Genomic DNA, 19,943 nt, shown 5'->3' on the forward strand with positions numbered 1-19,943 from the left:
TCCCACACATGGTCAGTGTCACTATTTTCTTACCATTGTTGAAGACTTCTCGAGATGTACTTGGTTATTCTTGTTGTCTGAGAAAACTCAGGTTTTCAAATTAATTCAACATTTCTTACAATATGTTACTACTCAGTTTCATAAAACTGTAAAGGTTCTGCGTTCAGATAATGGCACTGAGTTTGTCAATAAACCTCTGCAAAATTATCTTGCTTCTTTAGAAATCATACATCAGGCTAGTTGTCCTCGAACCCCACAGCAGAATGGGGTCGTTGAACGTAAACATCAACATCTTCTAAAAGTAGCAAGAGCCCTGAAATTTCAGTCTCATCTTTCAATCACCTACTGGGGTGATTGTGTTTTAGCAGCTACACACATAATAAATCTTCTTCCCTCCAAAATTCTCAATTTTAAATCACCTTATGAGATACTTTTTGAAAAATCACCTGACTATACTCATTTAAAACCATTTGGTTGCTTATGTTATATCACGAGTTCTGACTTGGGTGGTGATAAATTTGCTCCAAGAACACAAAAATGTGTGTTCATTGGTTACCCGTTTAATCAAAAGGGTTATAGAGTCTTAGATATTATCACTCGTAAACAACATGTGTCAAGGCATATCAAATTTGTTGAGGATGTATTTCCTTTTACTCTTCTTTCTGATAACAATATACCATATTCATGTTTGTTTCCTACAACTTCCTGTCATGATTCAGACACTCCTGCTGTTCAGATTCTTCCTGATCAACTTAATGTTGAGACCACTGATCAGCCTACAACTACTGATACATCTATTCCTACAATCACTGATACATCTCTTCCTAGTGATATTATTGTTCCCGTTCGATCTTCTAGAGCCAGAAAATTACCTGCAAAGTTTAAGGACTATACAGGTCTTTCAAGCAACATAGCCACCAGCTGCTCCTCTACTCTATCAGGTCACATCTCTACCTATCCATTGCATAACTATCTGTCATATCAAAAATTTTCTCCTTCTTACTCTAAATTCTTGGTGGCTACTGCTGTTGTTCCTCTTCCTTATACATTTAAACAAGCTTCTACTGATAGCAACTGGCTTCAAGCCATGAAACTAGAATTAAATGCTCTGGAAAACAACCATACTTGGGAGATTGTCCCAAAACCCTTAAACAAACACATTGTTGATTGTAAATGGTTGTTTAAGGTGAATTATCTACCTGGTGGCTCTATTGAACGTTACAAGGCCCGTCTTGTAGCCAAAGGTTTTACACAAACTTTTGGTCTCGATTACTTTGAGACATTTGCCCCTGTGGCTAAGATGACGACAGTTCATTTATTGATCGCTATGGCAGCAGCTCAGAACTGGTCTATTTCTCAGCTAGACGTTAATAATGCATTTCTTAATGGGGATATTCATGAGGAAATTTACATGAAATTGCCTCCAGGGTACTTACAATTGTCATCCTTTACATCCGTTTCTCACATCATTGATTCATCTGCTTTTGTCTGCAAATTAAGGAAGTCGTTATATGGGTTAAAGCAGGCCCCTCGGTGTTGGTTTGTTAAATTTTCTACAGCCCTAAAGGAATATGGTTTCTCTCAATCCCATGCCGAAAACAGTCTCTTCACATTGACACAAGACAGTAAATTCGTTGTTGTTCTTGTATATGTTGATGACATCATTATTACAGGAACTCATGCTGATCTTATCAACATTATTAAGGTTTATCTGGCTAGTAAGTTTCAGCTCAAAGACTTGGGGCCTCTTCGTTACTTTCTTGATATTGAGGTTGCTCGTTCCGCTCAAGGCATTTATCTTAGCCATCGTAAGTATGCCTTGGATATCTTGCAGGACACTGGGCTTATTAATGCTCAGCCCTCAGTGGTTCCTATAGAACAGAATCATAATCTTCAGAATAATTCCAGTCCTTACTGCATAAAACTGCAGCATCCTCTTATAGACGTCTTGTAGGTCGTTTAATCTATCTTATAGTCACACGCCCTGATTTGGCGTATGTTGTTCAAGTGTTGAGTCAATTTCTAGCCACACCACGTCATGATCATCTGGTTGCAGCTCATAGAGTTGTTAGATATATTAAAAATGCCCCTGGTCAAGGAATTCTTATGTCAGCTACACCTTCGTTAACTCTTAGTGCGTATTGTGACTCGGATTGGGGTGGCTGCAAAGAAACTCGTCAATCCTTAACTGGATATTGTGTAATGTTTGGATCTTCTCTTATCTCTTGGAAATGTAAAAAGCAACCTACAGTCTCAAAATCATCTGCTGAGGCTGAATATCGTAGCATGGCTGACACTTGTTGTGAGCTAGTGTGGTTATTAACTTTGTTCAAAACATTTGGTATCCATTCTCTTACTCCTATTACACTGCATTGTGATAGTAAATCTGCACTTCATATTGCTCACAATTCTGTCTTTCACGAGCGTACGAAGCACATTGAGCATGACTGTCACATTGTTCGTGAAAAGCTTCAACTTGGAATGTTGAACCTGGTTCATATTTCTACTCAACTTCAGCCTGCGGATATGTTTACAAAGGCTTTAGGTGCTTCTGTGCTTCGAAATTTTTGTACCCAATTGGAAGTTTTCAATCTCTTTCAACCTTCCAACTTGAGGGGGGATGATAGTAATGCTGAGAACACACAGCAGCACATACATCATCAGAATCAGCAAATATGTACTATATCCAGCTTGATCAAAGGTGCTGAGGTGGAGTGAATGTTACATCACAGTGACGTCATATTCTGTTAGGAAAGTTAGTTAGAATCAACTGTGTAGAATATTCTTTTGGGTGATATATAATCTGCTCATGTCTCTCATTGTATGATAAGAAGATTAATTGTAACACTTGAATATTCAGAAATGTAGTTTGTTAGTATTCATCTTCTTCTTCAGTGATCTTCTTCTATTAGCTTGCTTGTTCATTCTGCTAACTCTGATTTTGTCACCATCACAATCTTAATATTACAATTTCACGGTCCCTTGAAACAGAGAATAACTAATAAAGTCGATCATCATTATTAAGTAACCAGTTCGTCATGTTATATTATAATTATTAACGATAAATATAATTAATATAAAAATTCAAATTTAAATCTCTTTCTAAATCAAATATCATGTTAAATAATCGATCTTTCTAAAATTTTAAGACGTGAACGTATATTTCGAACATAATCTTTTATACCCTTGAAGAAAAACATCACGAATCATCAGTCAATTCTCGTGCACGAACTAGTTATCAATTATCGTTGGATTATAGGCCGCGGTTAGAACTTTTTAAATTTGAGTGTCTTACAAATAATAATAATAATAAATAAATAAATAAAAACTAGAATCACCGCTACATGACGCCCACATGCAACAGATAGCATCAGAATATCCAACTCTTTTGAGCCACATAGACTTGTATAGGATAAACTGACACGTGGAATCATCCCATTTGAGACAACATAATGATCAAGATAAGGAAGTGGATGGAATGTGAATGTTAATGTACAAAACCACAAAATATTGTGTAAACCAACTTGCTCCACACTGCAACTTCTAAACACCACCAACTGATCAAAAAACTTTCTGCAAAAAAATGGCTGCAGTAACAATGACCTCCTCGTTCCTCGGCTCAGCTGTCGTGGCAGCAGCCACCACGAAACAACCGTCTGTCGCTGTTCGCCGAGGCAGTGTTGTCATGGCCAAGGCCTCAAAAGTCACCAATGACAAAATTGAATTGAACAACAAGAGTGAAGAGAATGTCAATGGTAGGAGGGACATGATGTTTGCGTTTGCAGCCGCGGCAGCGTGCTCCGTCGCAAACATTGCGTTGGCTGATGAGCCAAAGCGTGGAAGTGCTGAGGCTAAGAAGAAGTATGCACAAATTTGTGTTACCATGCCAACTGCTCGTATCTGTCGCAACTAAGGTGTTCAGGCCTTTATGTGTTTAAACTGTTGCCTTTAATGTTTATCTGATTACTTGAAAAGTATGTAAAAGCTTGTGTTCATTTACTGATATTAAGTACATTTTTATGTGACAATCAGTATTTAAATTCCTATATTTGTTCCTGTTATGTATACTTCAAACTAGGAGTGTTTAAGTTTCTTAGAGCAATCATAATCAGATAAAGCAAAACTTGCTTTGAAGCATGAACAACCAAGGTTCATTTTGAAAATTTAAAAAATGAAAAAAAAAACTTTTGATTCCAAAAAAAAAGAAAAAGAACTTGATTGAATGAACAAACATATAGTATTCTGATAAATGTTTATTCATATGAGCCTAAATTAGTGTATGTACACCACATGTATCAGCCTCGCAACTTCCTTGTAACTGTTTACCTTCCCTCTCCTACCTACAAGAACTAGGTTTCAACAATCCAATTCTGAGCATAGTAATTCGGTTACATGTTAATGGATCAGATGCATTCCGATGGACTAGTCAGCGTGTCAACTGATCTGACATTTTCCCATAGGACGCCCAGTCTTGGTCTCGTTACACAGTTGCAAAATTGTTGGATGAAAGAAATTCATGAATTAACAAATAAATATGGAACACTTTCTTGTTTACAATTTTCTCTGCATGTCAGTAATTTTCTCTTCCCCTTGTTTCTTTATGTGTATTCTGTTTCTCAAACATAGGATGATTTACCTAACCTCATTTGGCATCCGAAATGAACCATCCTGCATCAACTTGAAGCTAATACTGTTGTACCTCTCTCTTGAATACTGCCTCGAAGCTTTCCGCCAATCTGTACCAGCCTTCATCATTGTAGCAAATTCTTCATAACTTATTCGTCCATCCTATGCATTAAGACAACCAAGCCATCTTTTTCTCAGAACAAAGACACAGCATAATAATCTATGCTTCAACACATTGGTTTATTTGCCTAACATAACCATTTTAAACAGTCTAAAGGGATTTCTGTTGATGATGGTTACAAGTCCAATGCTTATGCAGCCAGGTCTTAACTTTTAGAGATGAAGAAACAACAAAAAGTTAGTAGTTTAAGGTTATAAAGAAATACAGAATAACCTGGCCTGATGTGTTAAGGTAGCAAAGATAATATTTTTCATATAGGTAGAGAGGACATAAATAAACTATAACCTGGCCAAGGGATTTAAAATTTCCCAGAAAATACTTGTCATACAGGTATTAACTTAAAACAGTTTTGACAATATACAACATTTTTTAATACAGTGCACATAAGAGCACTACTGACCTTATCAGTGTCAACATCATTCATTATAGCATTGATGACTTCCTCACTGTTAGCACCATCTTCATCACTCAAGGCATGTCGGAGTTCATCAATCTCTATGTAACCATTATTGTTATGATCAAAGAATGAAAAAGCTTTGTGTAGATGCTCATCATTAGCCATCTTTTTTAGATGTACAGAAACAGCAACAAACTCTCCGTAGTTCAAAGCTCCGTCACCATCAACATCAGCCTGTAAGATTGCATTCAGTTGCTGGAAATATAGCTACAAGTACCATGATTTCAAAAGGATATTCCGACTCCAACTATAATTTTTTTACCTATAGCCTAGTCGCTGGTGCAATTGTTTTCATATTAATGGAGTTCAAAGATAAAATTTCCAATACATAAATTGGACTTATCTGAGAATACAAAATTTTGAATACTGGTAATTATATTATCCATGGGAATCAACATGTTTATAACACTTTAGCGAGCAAATAAAAATCACTGGAAGTAATGGCTGATGACATGTAAAAGAGAGCAAATACGAAGAAAACCTTGAAAGAGACAACTGATACTCACCGCCTCCATAAGGATTTCAAGGTCTGGATCAGGTATGTTATGGCCTAGTCTTTGCAAACCATTTCTAAGTTCATCCAGGCTTATTTTGTCTCTTTTGTTGGTGTCCATCATTGCAAATGCCTCCTTGATTCCGGCTACTTCCTCCCCTGATAAATGCTCCGCAACTACCTGTTTTTTAATTAAATTCAACAACTCACATCAACAGATGTAAACTACTAATCAAGGACAGATTGTCGTCATGTTCAACAGTTCACAAAAACACTTACCCCTAAAGCTCTTTTCTTGAGCTTGTTCATAACAGAAAATTGCTTGAGCCTTGATTTTACCACCTCCCCTAAAGAAACATTAGGATTTTTTTTCGCGTTCTGTAACCAGGGGTGATCTGCATTTAAAATAAAAAGGAAAACAAATTGTTATGTCATCTTAATTTCTACGAGTATATCAAACATATTCTTGACAGTTATTTTCTTCTAGTGCTAAAGCTAGTAAATTACATCCTTTATAAAATAATATAAAATTTATTTTGGTCGTCCATGACTGTCGTTGTCGGTATAAATCTTTAAAAATCTAACATTATCTACTAATTATAATTGCCAAATTAAAAATTTAAAATAAAATATATAATCTAATGAAGAGTTTGTCACTACGTAAAATAAAAAGAATTAGGATTTTTACAATGGAACAATGATAGATCCTGATTCTAACATAACATTATGTACATTTAAATCCATTATAAGACTTTAGCCAATCGAAAAATCATTGCAAAAAGTAATGAACTAAATCTGAGAAGGAAGTTGTTCAGAAAATTGTTTAAATCAAATTTTCATGTTTAAATTGATGATTTATAAGAAATGTAAATATTATATTTCTCATATAATATACTTTAGCTTAGAAATCAACAAAAATGATCCATGCATCGCACATGTTTATTTCAGTATAAAATATTAATAACAAAAGTAATTAAATTATATAAATTGCAGTAAAGACTATACCAAGCACTTCCTGAGCCGTAAGCCTCTTTTTTGGATCTGGATTAAGCATTTTCTTAACAAGATCCTTGGCATTGTCAGAAACCATTGGCCACGGATCTCTCTTAAAGTCAACGACGGAACGAATGATTGCGTGTGCTACACCTTGCTCAGTTTCTGCATAAATCATTAGATTTAAACAACTGAGAAAACATTTAGAAAGTGTGCTTCTGTGTTTGCATAAAAACTTTAGCATAACCGATATGTTTGCATTGCCAATGTATATGTTCAGATCCCATAGTTTATAATACTACTTGTAACATGGCTAATCGGATGACAAAAGAAGACATAGAGCCGGTATAGAGCCGGTGTAACTTCCTATAATACTTCATAACCCATAGGAATATGTTATCCTACATGCATCATGTAGCATAGAATTTAAAATTTCATATACGTAGAAATCAAAAGTTAAAGAACAGAACCTGCCCAAAATGGTGGAACGCCACAAAGCAAAATGTACAGAATAACACCAGCACTCCAAATATCAACCTCTGGTCCATAATGGCGCCTCAAAACCTCAGGAGCCATGTAATAAGGACTTCCCACTATCTCATTAAAGATCTCACCTACAAAAAGTTGAATGTCTCAGGATCATACCTAAAACCACTAATGCTGATGATTACTTGCACAGTCTTAAACAGTAGAAGGTAAACATGATGGACCAAAATAAATTAAATACCAGGTTTAAAGAAGACTGACAGTCCAAAATCAATTGCCTTCAAGGCAGCTGTTTCTTTTTTGTTTGCAAACAGAAAATTTTCTGGTTTGAGATCTCGATGCATCACCCCGTTCCTGTGACACACCTGCAAGCACAAGAAAATTTAATTAAAAAAAATAGTGCAAGATCTAATATTGGAAGAAAAAAACTAGGAACCTCTAAATACAGAAACATAACATGAGAGATGAAAAAGATATACAACAGGCATAATTTCCAATGGCTAAAAATCTTATGTGACTGGAATTCGATAACAATAGACCATCTGCACTTAAAAGGCCAGTATAAAAGTGACCACATCAACTCTAAAAGTAATACTAGAACATACATCCACTGTAGCCCGATAACTTTGTAAAATATGAGGGTCCTAGCTTTAGCGAATTCTAAACATATCAGGGTATCATCTGGTTCGTAAAAATAGGGTGAAACTAAAAGTAAATCGTAGAAGATGGTTATATGTGTGTTTTACATTCTACAATGTGTTTACATGTACAATTACATAACACATCAAAGCAGATTTATCTAGTAAAACATCAGTAACAGTGTTACAGAGAACGATAAAGGATCAGTCTAACCGAAACATGATTCTAACTAGATTTTGGAATAGGGCTATGTACATAAAGTTCAATCGTGTTTCACTTGTGACTATAAATTACATCTCAACACATGAATATCGAAATTAAACATAAACTCAAGGCAGCCAAGGAATTATGGATACTGAAAAATTTATAGGTTTCATGTATATTCAGTATGAGAAATTTGTACCTGAACAACTTCAACAATGGTCCGCATTACGGCTGCTGCAGCTCGTTCTGTGTAGTGCCCCCTTGCCACAATACGATCAAACAATTCTCCCCCTTCGCAGAGTTCCATAATAATGTTAACAGCATTATCATCCTCATAAGTGTCCTTTAAGCTCACAATATTAGGATGCTTAGGCATATGTTTCATAATTTCTACCTCTCTCCGGACATCCTCAATATCTACGGAAGTCCTAAGTTTTTTTTTAGATATCGATTTACAGGCAAATTTCTCACCAGAATCCAAATCAGTACACAAATGTGTTACCCCAAACTCTCCTCTACCAAGCTCCCGGCCAAGCTGATATTTCTCCGAGATATCCTTGGCATTTGCGTCTTTCAACACACGAAACTTGATTCCATTTCCAGCAGCATAATCTCCAGAAAATGGATTAGGTTTATGTCTATGTTTCTTCTTTTCCTTCCTCTCCCTTCTCCTTTCCTTCTGGGATGAGGTTTTAGGGACCACACAACAATTCCCCATGATCAATTAATTTCTCGAAAATTTATCAAATATCCTAATAACAAGAATACAATCCAACAACACTGAAACAAGAAAACACCTCAAGATCAGATCTTTATATCAATCTCCCTCAGAACATAACCATTAATACAAGTATCAATCATCAAGCTACAAACTTTAATCCATTTTCTTAAATAAAGAACCACATGCATATCCAAAACATTAGCAATTTAGCATACATCAAAGAACATTAAAAAGCATGTCTTTAAAGCATTGCACCCAAAGAATATAAAATGTAGCATGAAATCAAAAAAGAAAAACAACCCAATTCACAAAATGTATCTAAATATAAGAAAAACAGACCTGAAATTGTTTTCTGTATAAAATGTGATCAGAAAATGTTGATAAAAAGGCATGCCCAGATGGAAAAAAGGGGTAAAAATCATATGAAAAAAAGAAGGGTTTGTTGGATAAAAGAAGAAGAATGCGAAAATGGGGTATAATGTAAACAATGGTATTCCGGTTGAAAATCTGCCATGGACGAGAGAGAGTCAAAGCTCTTTCACAAGAGACTTTTTTCTCTCTCTGTTTTTTTAAACTCTTCTCTCCCTTCTCTTTCTATTTTCTTGCCTTTTTATTTTAACTTGTTTTTCTAAATGTTTTTTGTGTTGCTCAATATTAGAACATTCTTTCAATGGAAATAAAATATGTGCATATTTCTGTATACAAATTTGCACCCTTTTTGTTTCTTTTTTTTAAATAAATGTACTTGCATTTCATTAAAGCATATCAAAGTTCAATACATCACTGATAAATTCAGCGACATTGCCCTGCCATTCATGAAAACCTGGCATAAAAATAGAAGCCCGAATTAACGTACGTGCTATATTCGCAGATTTAAAAATAAATTGTAGCTGTCAAAAATGCCCGCTTGATATCCGAAAAAATCTTATACCAGAAAATTCTAGCCCAACCTGTAGGCCTAAACTTGCGACATGTTTTTACATAAAAGTTTGGCCCTGCTTGATTCAAGAAAATCCCGAATTTAAATCAAATTTGGTTGGAAATATAGTTTTGTTGCTATAATCAAAACTCTGCCTCACCCGCTAAAATCCCGAATTTTATATAATTTTTTAAAATAAATCAAATAGAAATCCGGATTTTAAGCTGATTTTTCAATACTCATACAAATATATCATTATATATAACAAGCGTAAGAGAATCATATTCAAAAATTTCGATCATGTATCGTCAAAACATTATCAGTTGTTGATATGATATTTTTAAAAGATTAAGATCATATTTTATTAGAAAAAATAAGGCTTCTAAAATTAATTAAAAAAATCTTAATAAAATTATAAATAGAAATGATAATTGTTATTCCCAAACAATCTAACTACTGAACTACAGAAGGGGAGGTGAATGGAATTATGATTTCTTTTCGATTTTAAAACTTCTCACAAATATAAGTATATCAATGTTTGAATAGGCTAATTGCGGATAAGAAATATTTAAGTATTCAAACCCAAAGTAAATAAATAAGGATGTTTAAAACTTTCTGGTGGATTGTTATTTTCATCAAAGATATATATATATATATATATATATATATATATATATATATATATATATATATATAGAAGATCTCTGTGATGCAAAAGCACACAGCTGCTTACAAGAGTTTTTACAAACTTAAACTTGAGAGTTCTAAAATATATAGCTTGCAAATTGTTCTCTAATTCTTGCTTGTTTTGACTTTGTCAATCGATAAATTAACTCTTTGTTATGCTTGATTTATATAGAACCAAGTTACATATGTAGAATAACAAAACATAAGTTTATTATCTAGGTCTAATCACATGTTTCTTCATTTCTCTGTCTAATGCAATCCAGATAGATATGACATCTTTGAACGCCCCTGTTTGGCATGAAAATGGAAATGCTTCTTGATCTTCATTATCCCGATTACAAGCTGCCACATTCCTTTTATATACAATCAACCCATGTGACTGTCAAGTCACTATCAACTCCTATTTGAATTTGTTATCCGTCGAGACTCTATTGATTATCCGTCGAGACTCTTTTGGATAATCCATTGATTGGAACTTGGGTCATTCGTTGAATCCTTGTAGAAACATCCGTTAGAAGTATTTCCATAGCAGTTGACTCAATTTCATATATGCAAAATTACAAGGCATCTAATATTTATAATTAGCCAACCTATTTTAAATATCATTCTAGTATACAATATGACTTAGAATATCCTAAAACTTTTAACCCTTCAAGATATTAAAGTATACAAGAATGTGCTACAAAAACTTATTTGAACATAAGCTACTCTTTCAATGGATGGCAGAGTAAGATTATCCGTTGAAAGCTACAATTACACTTAAATCTTAATTAAATCTACTAAGGTGTTTTGGTAAAATATCATCAAGCCTACAACATATTTCTAACAATCTCCCCCAATTTATGTCTACTACAATTGTAGGCATAAATTTAGGAGGACTAGATGATAACAAAACACCTTATACAAAAGAATCATTCAATAGCAGATAAAATTATAAGTGCTGCAAATTTTATTGAAAGTTGATAGAAGAAAGTTCAAAAGTCTCACAAGCTTTGTTCAAGGTGCTCCTCTAGTCTGAGAAAATTCTTTTTTTCTCCTTGAGTGTCTAGTATTATTTCCCAACTTTTCATTGTTCTCTTCTATTTGGTGTTGAAGTTGTCTATAAAACTCAGATTCATCTTCATTAGATAGATCCAACATCTCCTGCATTTCCTTGAGAGTTTCATTGTATGATATCTTTATTTGATCTTTTAATCTGAAAAATCTTTTGGTATTCTTTTCATCCTTGAACTCCATCAACCAATATGGCCTCAAGTGCACTCTACTTCCAATGTACTCTACTTCCAGTGTAAGGAATAGTTAAGATTCTTGGTAGTGCACTTGGGTCTCTCCAGCTTTGTCTTATTTGTTCAATTTTGTTGATTATCTCCTTTTTGGCCACCATGGTGAATCCAAATTTTTTCTTGATTGTAGAGAATACTTTTACTAAGACATAGTATCCTTCATTGAGAATCCTATGAAGAGGCCAAGTGAATTTTTTTCCACCCTTGTACCTGAACACTAGTCTTTCTGGCAGCCTGTTGTGGGCATCAATTGCTCTCACTTCATCCAACTCATCCAAGTAAAGATTAATGTTTGAAAACTCCTTTATGTCATAAATAAATAGTTGATCTCCTTTGTTGAATGTTGTCTTGGGTTTAGATAGGGTTTTGGATTGAAATATGATAGACTTGACTGGCTTCCTTGGTATGTTCTTTCTTCCTTTAGAAGTGGTTGGTATTGGAATGTTCAGCTCTGGAATAGGCAGGCTTTCCCAGTCTATTGGTTCATCCTTGGGAATGATTGGTTCATCATGAAAATTCACACCAGGATGGACCTTGATTTCAACTTTCTCCATTGTGGGCATAGTTGGTTAATTTATAGTAGTAGACTGAGTTGGCTTTTGTTTTTCCTCTTCTTCTTCAAATACCAGCTTCCTTGTGTCTCTTTCCTTTCTATACCCCTTTTCTGATTTCTACTTTGGTTCCTCCAGCTTCTCTATTTTAGTTGAGATAGCAAGCTTCTCATTTTCTGACTTGGTGACAGGCTTCTCAGCTTGTTTCTTAGCTTCCAAGGCAGCTTGCCTTTTCTGATACTTGAGCCTCAATTTTTCTTCTTTCTTGGCTTCTGCAAATTGAGGATGTCCAGCCATCACACAAATCAATTTGACATGTCTGTAGATCTTTTCTATTCTTTTCTTCAAGACTGAGTCTCTTAGGTCTTTGTTATTTGCAATGGTGTGACCAATCAGGTTCTTTTTATCATGTTGAGGAGTTGCATAGACTAGGTCCAATGGGTTCTTGCTTGAATATTTTGATAAGTGATTTTTGGGCTTCAAAATCATAGTGGCCTTTTGATGTCTTCTAGATGAGATTTGACCCCTTTTCATATTTCCCAACCTCATTTCACTTATTGGAATTTGTCTCAATTGGGTGAAAAGCTTCACAAATTTGTCTTGATTTGTAATTTGATCAAATACCTTTTTAATTTTCTCATCAATTTTCTGTATTTGTTCTTTCAGCTTGAGTTCAGTTTCTGCTATATTGATTAGATCAATACTATCTAATACTGGTGGCTTTGAGTAGATAATGGCTGGAACAATTACCTTATTGACATGTATATGCATATCCTTCTCCCCCTGTTTGTTATCATCAAGTAAAGTAAGGTTGGAAGTTTGAGCTGCTACCAGTTGTTGTAGCAGTTGAGTTTGAGTTTGTTGATTAGAGAGAATTTGAGCAATTGAGTTCTCCACTTTGGACAACATCAACTTTCTAACTCAAGTCATGTTCCTTCTTGAGATTTTGGTTTAAGTTTGTCATTGTAGAATCAAGAAGTTTGGCATCCAGTCTCTTAGAGATACTCTCCTTGACTTGCTCAATATCATGTTTCAGTTCATCTACAGTTTGATTATGTTGGAGAGCTTGAATTTTGTGCAACTATCGAGACTCTAGATGGGCTTGTAGAAGACTTTGGTGTTGGCATTGTTGATGGCTTGTATGGCAGCTTGAGTTTGATGAATGAGTTTGAACAAGGTGGATTGGAAGTGATGATAGTTGTAGTCCATTGTAAACATCCAGGCTGGAGTTTCTGCTCCCTACCTATGTTCATGCCTACATTTTCAGCATCCCCTCCAAGAAAGTCATCTCCAATAGAGCCACCAGAAGCCCCAGAAGGATAATCAAAATCATCATCAACTGTTGAAGGAAGTGAATTGATTACATCCTCTGCCCTTAGCATAAAAGTTGTTGTGTGCACCAAATTTAAAGTCTTCTCAGCATCCTCATTGCCCTGTTCAGCTAGAATTTGATATGCTGGGACATGATGAGTAAATGCCTCAACATCAAAAGAGACAGAATCCAAAATAACTTGATATTCTTGCTGAAATAGTTGCTCTTTTTCTGCATCATTGACATCCCTTAACTCACTAGCAATGGGAGCTTCCTATTCTTCTATACCTGCTTTTATCTCATTATCTCTCTTTTCTTGTATCAAGGGCTCCCATTGGATTCCCACCCTCACACCCTCACCTTCACCATCTAAGGTGGGACTCCTCTCACTCACTGTTGCCATGTTGGAAGAAATAACATGCATTAGTTCATTCTTTTCCTCTCATTTTTCCTGAGAGAAACACATCCTCTCACTCAAGTCACACCCTTCCCTCAATCCTAAAAGTGATTGAACAACCACTAAGTCATCTACACTAGTAACATGTTTAGAAATTTCAAGTTATGTAGAGACATTCAACGGATGAGAGATATCTGTCGAAATAGCAGTTGTGAATGTCGGCGGATAATTGTTGTGAAACTTATCCATCGAGAGACAATCACTTGTCGACGGATGAGGAATATCCGTCGAGAGAGTAGAAATGATAGAGTTATGAGTTGAAACTACTGTAGAATCTATGGTGATTGATTTGAGATTATGCACAGATTTCTCAGTAGTATCATAAAGAAATGGCAAGTGAGCCCACAAATCATCTATGAGATGATGTTCATTTGCTTTAGATTTTGGCTCCTCTATGAGTGTCAAAGATGGAGAATCAGGAATTGATGTGTTGATCATGTCCATATCCAGTGAGTTTGTGGGAGAATTGTGTGTGTGTGTGGTGTTTCAATTACGAGAGATTTTAGCTGTGACTCCACATTTATTGGAGACACATCAACATGAATTTGTGATGGTGCAATAACTGAGTTTTTGACTGTAGTTGACACTGTGTGTGCACCCTGTGACTCCCCCATTGGTTTAGATTTCTTCTTTCTGATATAAGTTTGAGATTGTTCAGTGTCCCTTCTCCTTTTGGCCCGAGCTCTTGGTTGAGAGCTTGTTTCAATAGTCACATCCTTTTGGGAGGATGTAATTAGCAATGAGCTTATTTCCTTATTATGCACTACAGTCTGTTAGGAGACTGTAGTGTGGCTGGTTTGGGTCACACATATCTCACTCTCCTTATCCTTAGGGTTTCTTTGATGTTCACCATGTCCCTCACCTGTCTCACAACCTTTCACACTCCCCTCTTGTACTTTGGTAGTTTTTAAAATTAGTTTCTTTTGAGAGGAACTAGAGTGGGGTTTCTTTGACTTGGATTTGACTAATTTTGGATTTTGTGACTTGGGTAGGCATCTGTTTGGTCACTATCTCAGATACCATAGCCACAGTAGTTTGCAAAGAAACTTGAGGTTGGGAAAGAGTAGAGACAGAACAGTTACCTCATTTACCTGAGGTGCCTCCATGATTGGAAGATAGTTGAGAGGCACTTCATTGTGGAGATTGTTCCTGTTAAGATCAGCAAGTACCCTCTTTTCTTGGACCCAACAATCAAGTTTATTTGTTGGGTTCTCAATCAAGAGGTCTTTAGACACATGATTTGCTAGCACCATAATAAACCTACTGTATTATATGTTCTTTGACCTCTTTTTAATGTCTCCTAACTTATACCCTAGCTAAAAAATGATAGAATTACTGAAATTGAAGTATTTGTCACTTAAAAACATGTAAAGCATATTAACCATAAAGTGTGTAATGGCATCAAAAATGCTAATATTTCCTGAAAATGCTTTTATAAAAGAGTCACAGAGAAAGCTACACTCTTTTCTAAGGCCCATTCTCCTAACCTCACCTAATTTGGAAGGATTGAGAGAATAACCCATAGACATAAGCATGGTGCTCATATCTGTGTCTGTGTGTGGAACAAGTGTGTTGTTTTCAGGTAAGTGAAAGCATGCTTGAATTTCATCACAATTAATGCAATAGTCATTACCTTTCAGAGAGAATACAATGGTCTTATCTTTAGAGTTGTATATTGTAGTAGTCTAAATCTCATCCATAACTTCACAGTAGATAACTGGAGATCCAAGCATCGCATAGCTTAGTTTGCTTTCGAATGAAGTCCATCATCTTGTGATAGTCCTCAGAAGCAACAATATCTTTGTTCACCAGTGATACGAAGTTGTTCTTTTCATAAACAAATCCAGATTGGGACATAATTTTGACTACAGATGCCATTGTTGTGATTGATAGAAGTTACAGAGAAAAGGGTTTTCTGCTTTGGAGACGAAGAGAGTAAAATTGCTTTGAGAAAGATAAAAGCAAAATGAACAATGAAAGAGGGATTTTATACTTTCTCAGAAATAAACAAGTAAAAATTAAAAATTACAATAAAGTCCCCAATAAAAATTTCCCAAAATAGCTGTTTAAAAATGAAATAAACTGTAGGAATTCTAAATATTATCCATCGACATATACTTACATACTGTAAGTAAATTCGACGGATAAGACATAGAATTAACGACAATGATTAAAGCAATTCAACAGATATAGATTAGACAAATATCCGTCGAGATATAAACTACCCATAAAAATATTTGATTTTCAACAAATAATGGAATTCAATGGATATTAACTTTCAACGGATAATGAACATCCGTCGAGATGTAAATTTTGACTTGGCCAAAATTTCATCTTTTTAGGAAAAATCAAATTTGTTTCTGGCTACATTACAAATTGCTTAGACATCAAAACAATTTAGGAATAATTAAGCATACCTAACTCACTTACCAACCTAGTGAAAGTTGACTCATCAAGTGGCTTGGTTAAGATGTTTGTAAATTGCTGCTTACTTGGAACAAAATGAAGTTCCACAGTACCATTCATGAAGTGGTACTTGATGTCAATGTGCTTTGTCCTTGAATGCTGCACAGGATTTTTGTTAGGAATATATGTGCATTAGTTTGATGATATGTTTAACAAAACACTTAAGTAGAAATTTAGTGTCTGTAGCCTCAACGGATAAGACCACTTTGGCTATCCGTTGATGGTGTAGCTTTACTTAGAAATAAGTCTAGTATTGTAGCATATTTCAGTCTCTGTATTTAAAATGTAATTCTTAGAAGTTGAGAGAAACTATGAGTCATGTTGACTACTAGATGATATGCAGATAGGAAGGCCAATTGTAAATATTTCATGCCTTGTAATTTTGTATAAATGAAGTGGTATCAACGGATGACTTAAAGACCTTCAACGGATGAGAAGCTAAGCTTCAACGGATGTCTCTAAAGCTTCAACGGATAACATCCTTCAACGGATGAGAGCATCAACGGATGAAAGCTTCAACGGATAACATCCTTCAACGGATGAAGTCATCAACGAATGAAAGCTTCAACGGATATTCTGCTAATTAGCCGTTGATAAGTGGTAGTTGTACCTACAAACAGAGGCACATGGGTTGACAGAGAAAAGTGAGATGTGGTAGCCGAATTTCAGGATCAACAGAAAAAGCAGCCGTTCTTCTTTAGTACAAAGATGCAATAGTCAACAAAGTACTTGAGTGAACAGGAAAAGAAGCAAGTGAAGAACTTATTTTACTATTGTAATTTTATATTGTTTTTCACTTGTACACTTGGTAATATATAAACCAAGAAGAAGCTAGTAATTAGAGAGAGATTTTTCCAGAGCTGTTAAGAAATATCTTGAGAGAAAATTCATCTAGTTTGTACTAGGATGCAGCTGTGATCAACATTGTTGAACACAGATTTTCTAATATACCATCTCTGGTGGAACAACAAATCCACCAGAAAAGTTTTTAAAGTTTGTTGTGTTCTTTACATTTTGTGTTTGAATATATATCTGTCTGCATTAGCTCAAAGCAATTCATACACTTGTTCATCTAGAACACACTGCTTTAATAAACTTCTCAAAACCTGAAAAAGTTTTGAGATTTACATTCAACCCCCCTTCTGTAAATCTCATTGTTAGTCCTCTAGGAATAACAATTGGTATCAGAGCAAGCTCTTGACACACAAAGAGTTTAAAGATCTTGGAATCTAACAAAGATGAGTAAGAAGGATATTGGAGTAAAGATCCCAGTTCTTGACAAAGACAGTTATCACCACTGGAAGGTGAAAATGCACCTTCATCTACTCTCCCAAGATGAAGGTTATGTAAACTGCATTGAGAATGGTCCTCACATTCCCCACAAAGTAGCCACAGTTGCTACGGCCACAATTGCTGTTGGTCAATCCATTCCAAAACCTAGAGCAGAATGGACAATGGAAGACACAGAAGAAGTCCACAAGGATAAGAAGGCTATGAACATTTTGTTTAATGGTCTTGACAAGGATATGTTTGATAATGTGATAAATTGCTCAACTGCCAAAGAGGTTTGGGACACAGTTCAGCTGCTGTGTGAAGGTACAGAACAAGTAAAAGAGAACAAAATGCAGCTTCTCATTCAACAGTATGAGTACTTTCATTTTGAAGAGAATGAATCTTTAAATGACACATTCAATAGATTCCAAAAGCTGTTGAATGGACTGAAGCTGTATGGTAGAGTGTACCAGGTGAAGGATTCAAATCTTAAATTTTTGAGATCCTTACCAAAGGAATGGAAACCCATGACTGTTTCCTTAAGAAACTCTCAGGATTATAAGGACTTTACTCTTGAAAGATTATATGGAATCTTGAAGACTTATGAACTAGAGTTGGAACAGGATGAGGTATTGGAGAGGGGGAGAAAGAAAGGAGGTTCAGTTGCATTGGTAGCTGAAAATGAGAAAGAATGCAGAAAAGAAACTGTGAGATCTACATCAAGCTCCAAAGATGGTGTAAGAAATCCAGAATCAGACAAGGGTAAAGGGCAAGTTGCTGAAAATGAAGACAACTCCAGTCAAGATGACTCTGATGGTATTGATGAGCATCTTGCATTTCTGTCCAGGAGATTTGCAAAGATGAAGTTCAGGAAAAACACTAGAGCCACTAAACCCTATAAGAACATGGTGGACAAATCCAAGTTCAAGTGTTTTAATTGTGGTATGAGTGGACACTTTGCAAGTGAGTGCAGAAAGCCAACCTCTGAAAAGAAGAAATTTGAACAAGTAGATTACAAAAAGAAATATTTTGATCTACTCAAACAGAAGGAAAGGGCTTTCATTACTCAAGAAAAGGACTGGGCAGCTGATGGAGATGAAGAGGATGAAGATGTGGATTATGTCAACCTTGCTCTCATGGCTGATTCTGAAGAAAACGAAGTTAGTTCATCAAGCAATCAGGTAATCACTACTGATTTAACACAGCTTACTAAAGAAGAGTGCAATGATGCTTTCAATGACATGTCTACTGAATTGTATCATTTGCGTGTGTCTCTTAAATCTCTTGCTAAAGAAAATAGTAGGATCAAAGAGAACAATCTGTTTTTAAGCAATAGAAATACTGCGTTAGAAAATAAGTTGATTGACCTAGAGAAAACCAAATTGCATTGTATATCTGTTGAGAATGAACTAGCTGAATCTGTTAAGAAAGTAGAAATACTTTCCAATCAATTAGAGAAAGAACAAGAGGTGATTAAAGCCTGGAAAACATCTAGGGATGTAAGTGCTCAAATTGCCAAAGTCCAAGGAATTGAATCATTCTGTGAAACTGCCTGGGATAAAAATAAAAAGAAACTGGAATTAATTGATGGACTGTCAACGGATGTGGAATCAACGGATGATGAAAGTTATCCGTTGAAGGAAGAAAAGGAACATCCGTTGAAGGTTCCTCAATTAAAACAGGCAGATGTTTCTAAAAGAGAAAATCTAAAGAAACTCAACAAAAAGTTTGGTTCAACTTCAAAGAACTTTGTCAAAGAAGAAGCAAGCACATCCAAAGATGTCAGAAAGGTGAATGTAGGGCACATGACCTTAGAACAGTTAAACAATAGGCTCAAGATGGTTGAGGATAAAAAGGAATCCAAAAGGAAATCCAACAGGAATGGGAAGGTAGGAGTTAACAAACATAACAATTACACACCTGATAAGTATGCTCCTAGAAAAAGCTGTGTGCATTGTAGTAGTGTTAATCATCTATCTGCTAATTGTAAATCTATTAAGAAATCTCCCATAACTGTACCCTCTTCCATGCCTAACATGTTTGTATCACCTCTACATGCTATGCCTGTTATGTCTCAACAAAATCCTTATGCACATTTTGCAAACATGCCATATTTTAACAATCCTTATCTTGCTGCATTCAGTATGCCTCAAATGCCATACAATATGCCAATGTGGAATAACATGTATGCACAAT

At 35.4% G+C, this 19,943-nt stretch overlaps 2 protein-coding genes across 2 annotated transcripts; one reads left to right on the plus strand and one right to left on the minus strand.

Moving 5' to 3' along the window:
• Positions 1 to 3,502: 3,502 nt before the first annotated feature.
• LOC141668482 (photosystem II 5 kDa protein, chloroplastic) lies at positions 3,503 to 4,048 on the plus strand. Its single transcript, XM_074475378.1, has one exon. The coding sequence runs from the start codon at positions 3,584 to 3,586 to the stop codon at positions 3,911 to 3,913; it is 330 nt and encodes a 109-aa protein (XP_074331479.1). The 5' UTR covers positions 3,503 to 3,583; the 3' UTR covers positions 3,914 to 4,048.
• Positions 4,049 to 4,218: 170 nt separating this feature from the next.
• LOC141668471 (calcium-dependent protein kinase 7-like) lies at positions 4,219 to 9,280 on the minus strand. Its single transcript, XM_074475371.1, has 9 exons — positions 9,140 to 9,280; positions 8,279 to 8,859; positions 7,478 to 7,601; positions 7,221 to 7,364; positions 6,763 to 6,915; positions 6,037 to 6,152; positions 5,771 to 5,938; positions 5,208 to 5,438; positions 4,219 to 4,788 (listed from the first exon to the last, which is right to left on the minus strand). Exons 2-9 carry the CDS (start codon positions 8,795 to 8,797, stop codon positions 4,633 to 4,635), a joined length of 1,611 nt encoding a protein of 536 aa, XP_074331472.1. The 5' UTR covers positions 8,798 to 8,859; positions 9,140 to 9,280; the 3' UTR covers positions 4,219 to 4,632.
• Between the last annotated feature and the right edge of the window lie 10,663 nt (positions 9,281 to 19,943).

This window comes from Apium graveolens, chromosome 1 (genome assembly GCF_009905375.1).
Source record: "Apium graveolens cultivar Ventura chromosome 1, ASM990537v1, whole genome shotgun sequence".
Taxonomy (NCBI): domain Eukaryota; kingdom Viridiplantae; phylum Streptophyta; class Magnoliopsida; order Apiales; family Apiaceae; genus Apium; species Apium graveolens.

Bases quoted from the DNA above. Each gene is read 5' to 3' on its own strand.
- LOC141668482 (XM_074475378.1), top strand. From the start codon at position 3,584: ATGGCTGCAGTAACAATGACCTCCTCGTTCCTCGGCTCAGCTGTCGTG.
- LOC141668471 (XM_074475371.1), bottom strand. From the start codon at position 8,797: ATGGGGAATTGTTGTGTGGTCCCTAAAACCTCATCCCAGAAGGAAAGG. The intron at 6,916-7,220 runs GTTCTGTTCTTT...TGATTTATGCAG, and splicing joins CGTTCCACCATTTTGGGCAG to AAACTGAGCAAGGTGTAGCA. The intron at 6,153-6,762 runs GTATAGTCTTTA...TTTTAAATGCAG, and splicing joins TACGGCTCAGGAAGTGCTTG to ATCACCCCTGGTTACAGAAC.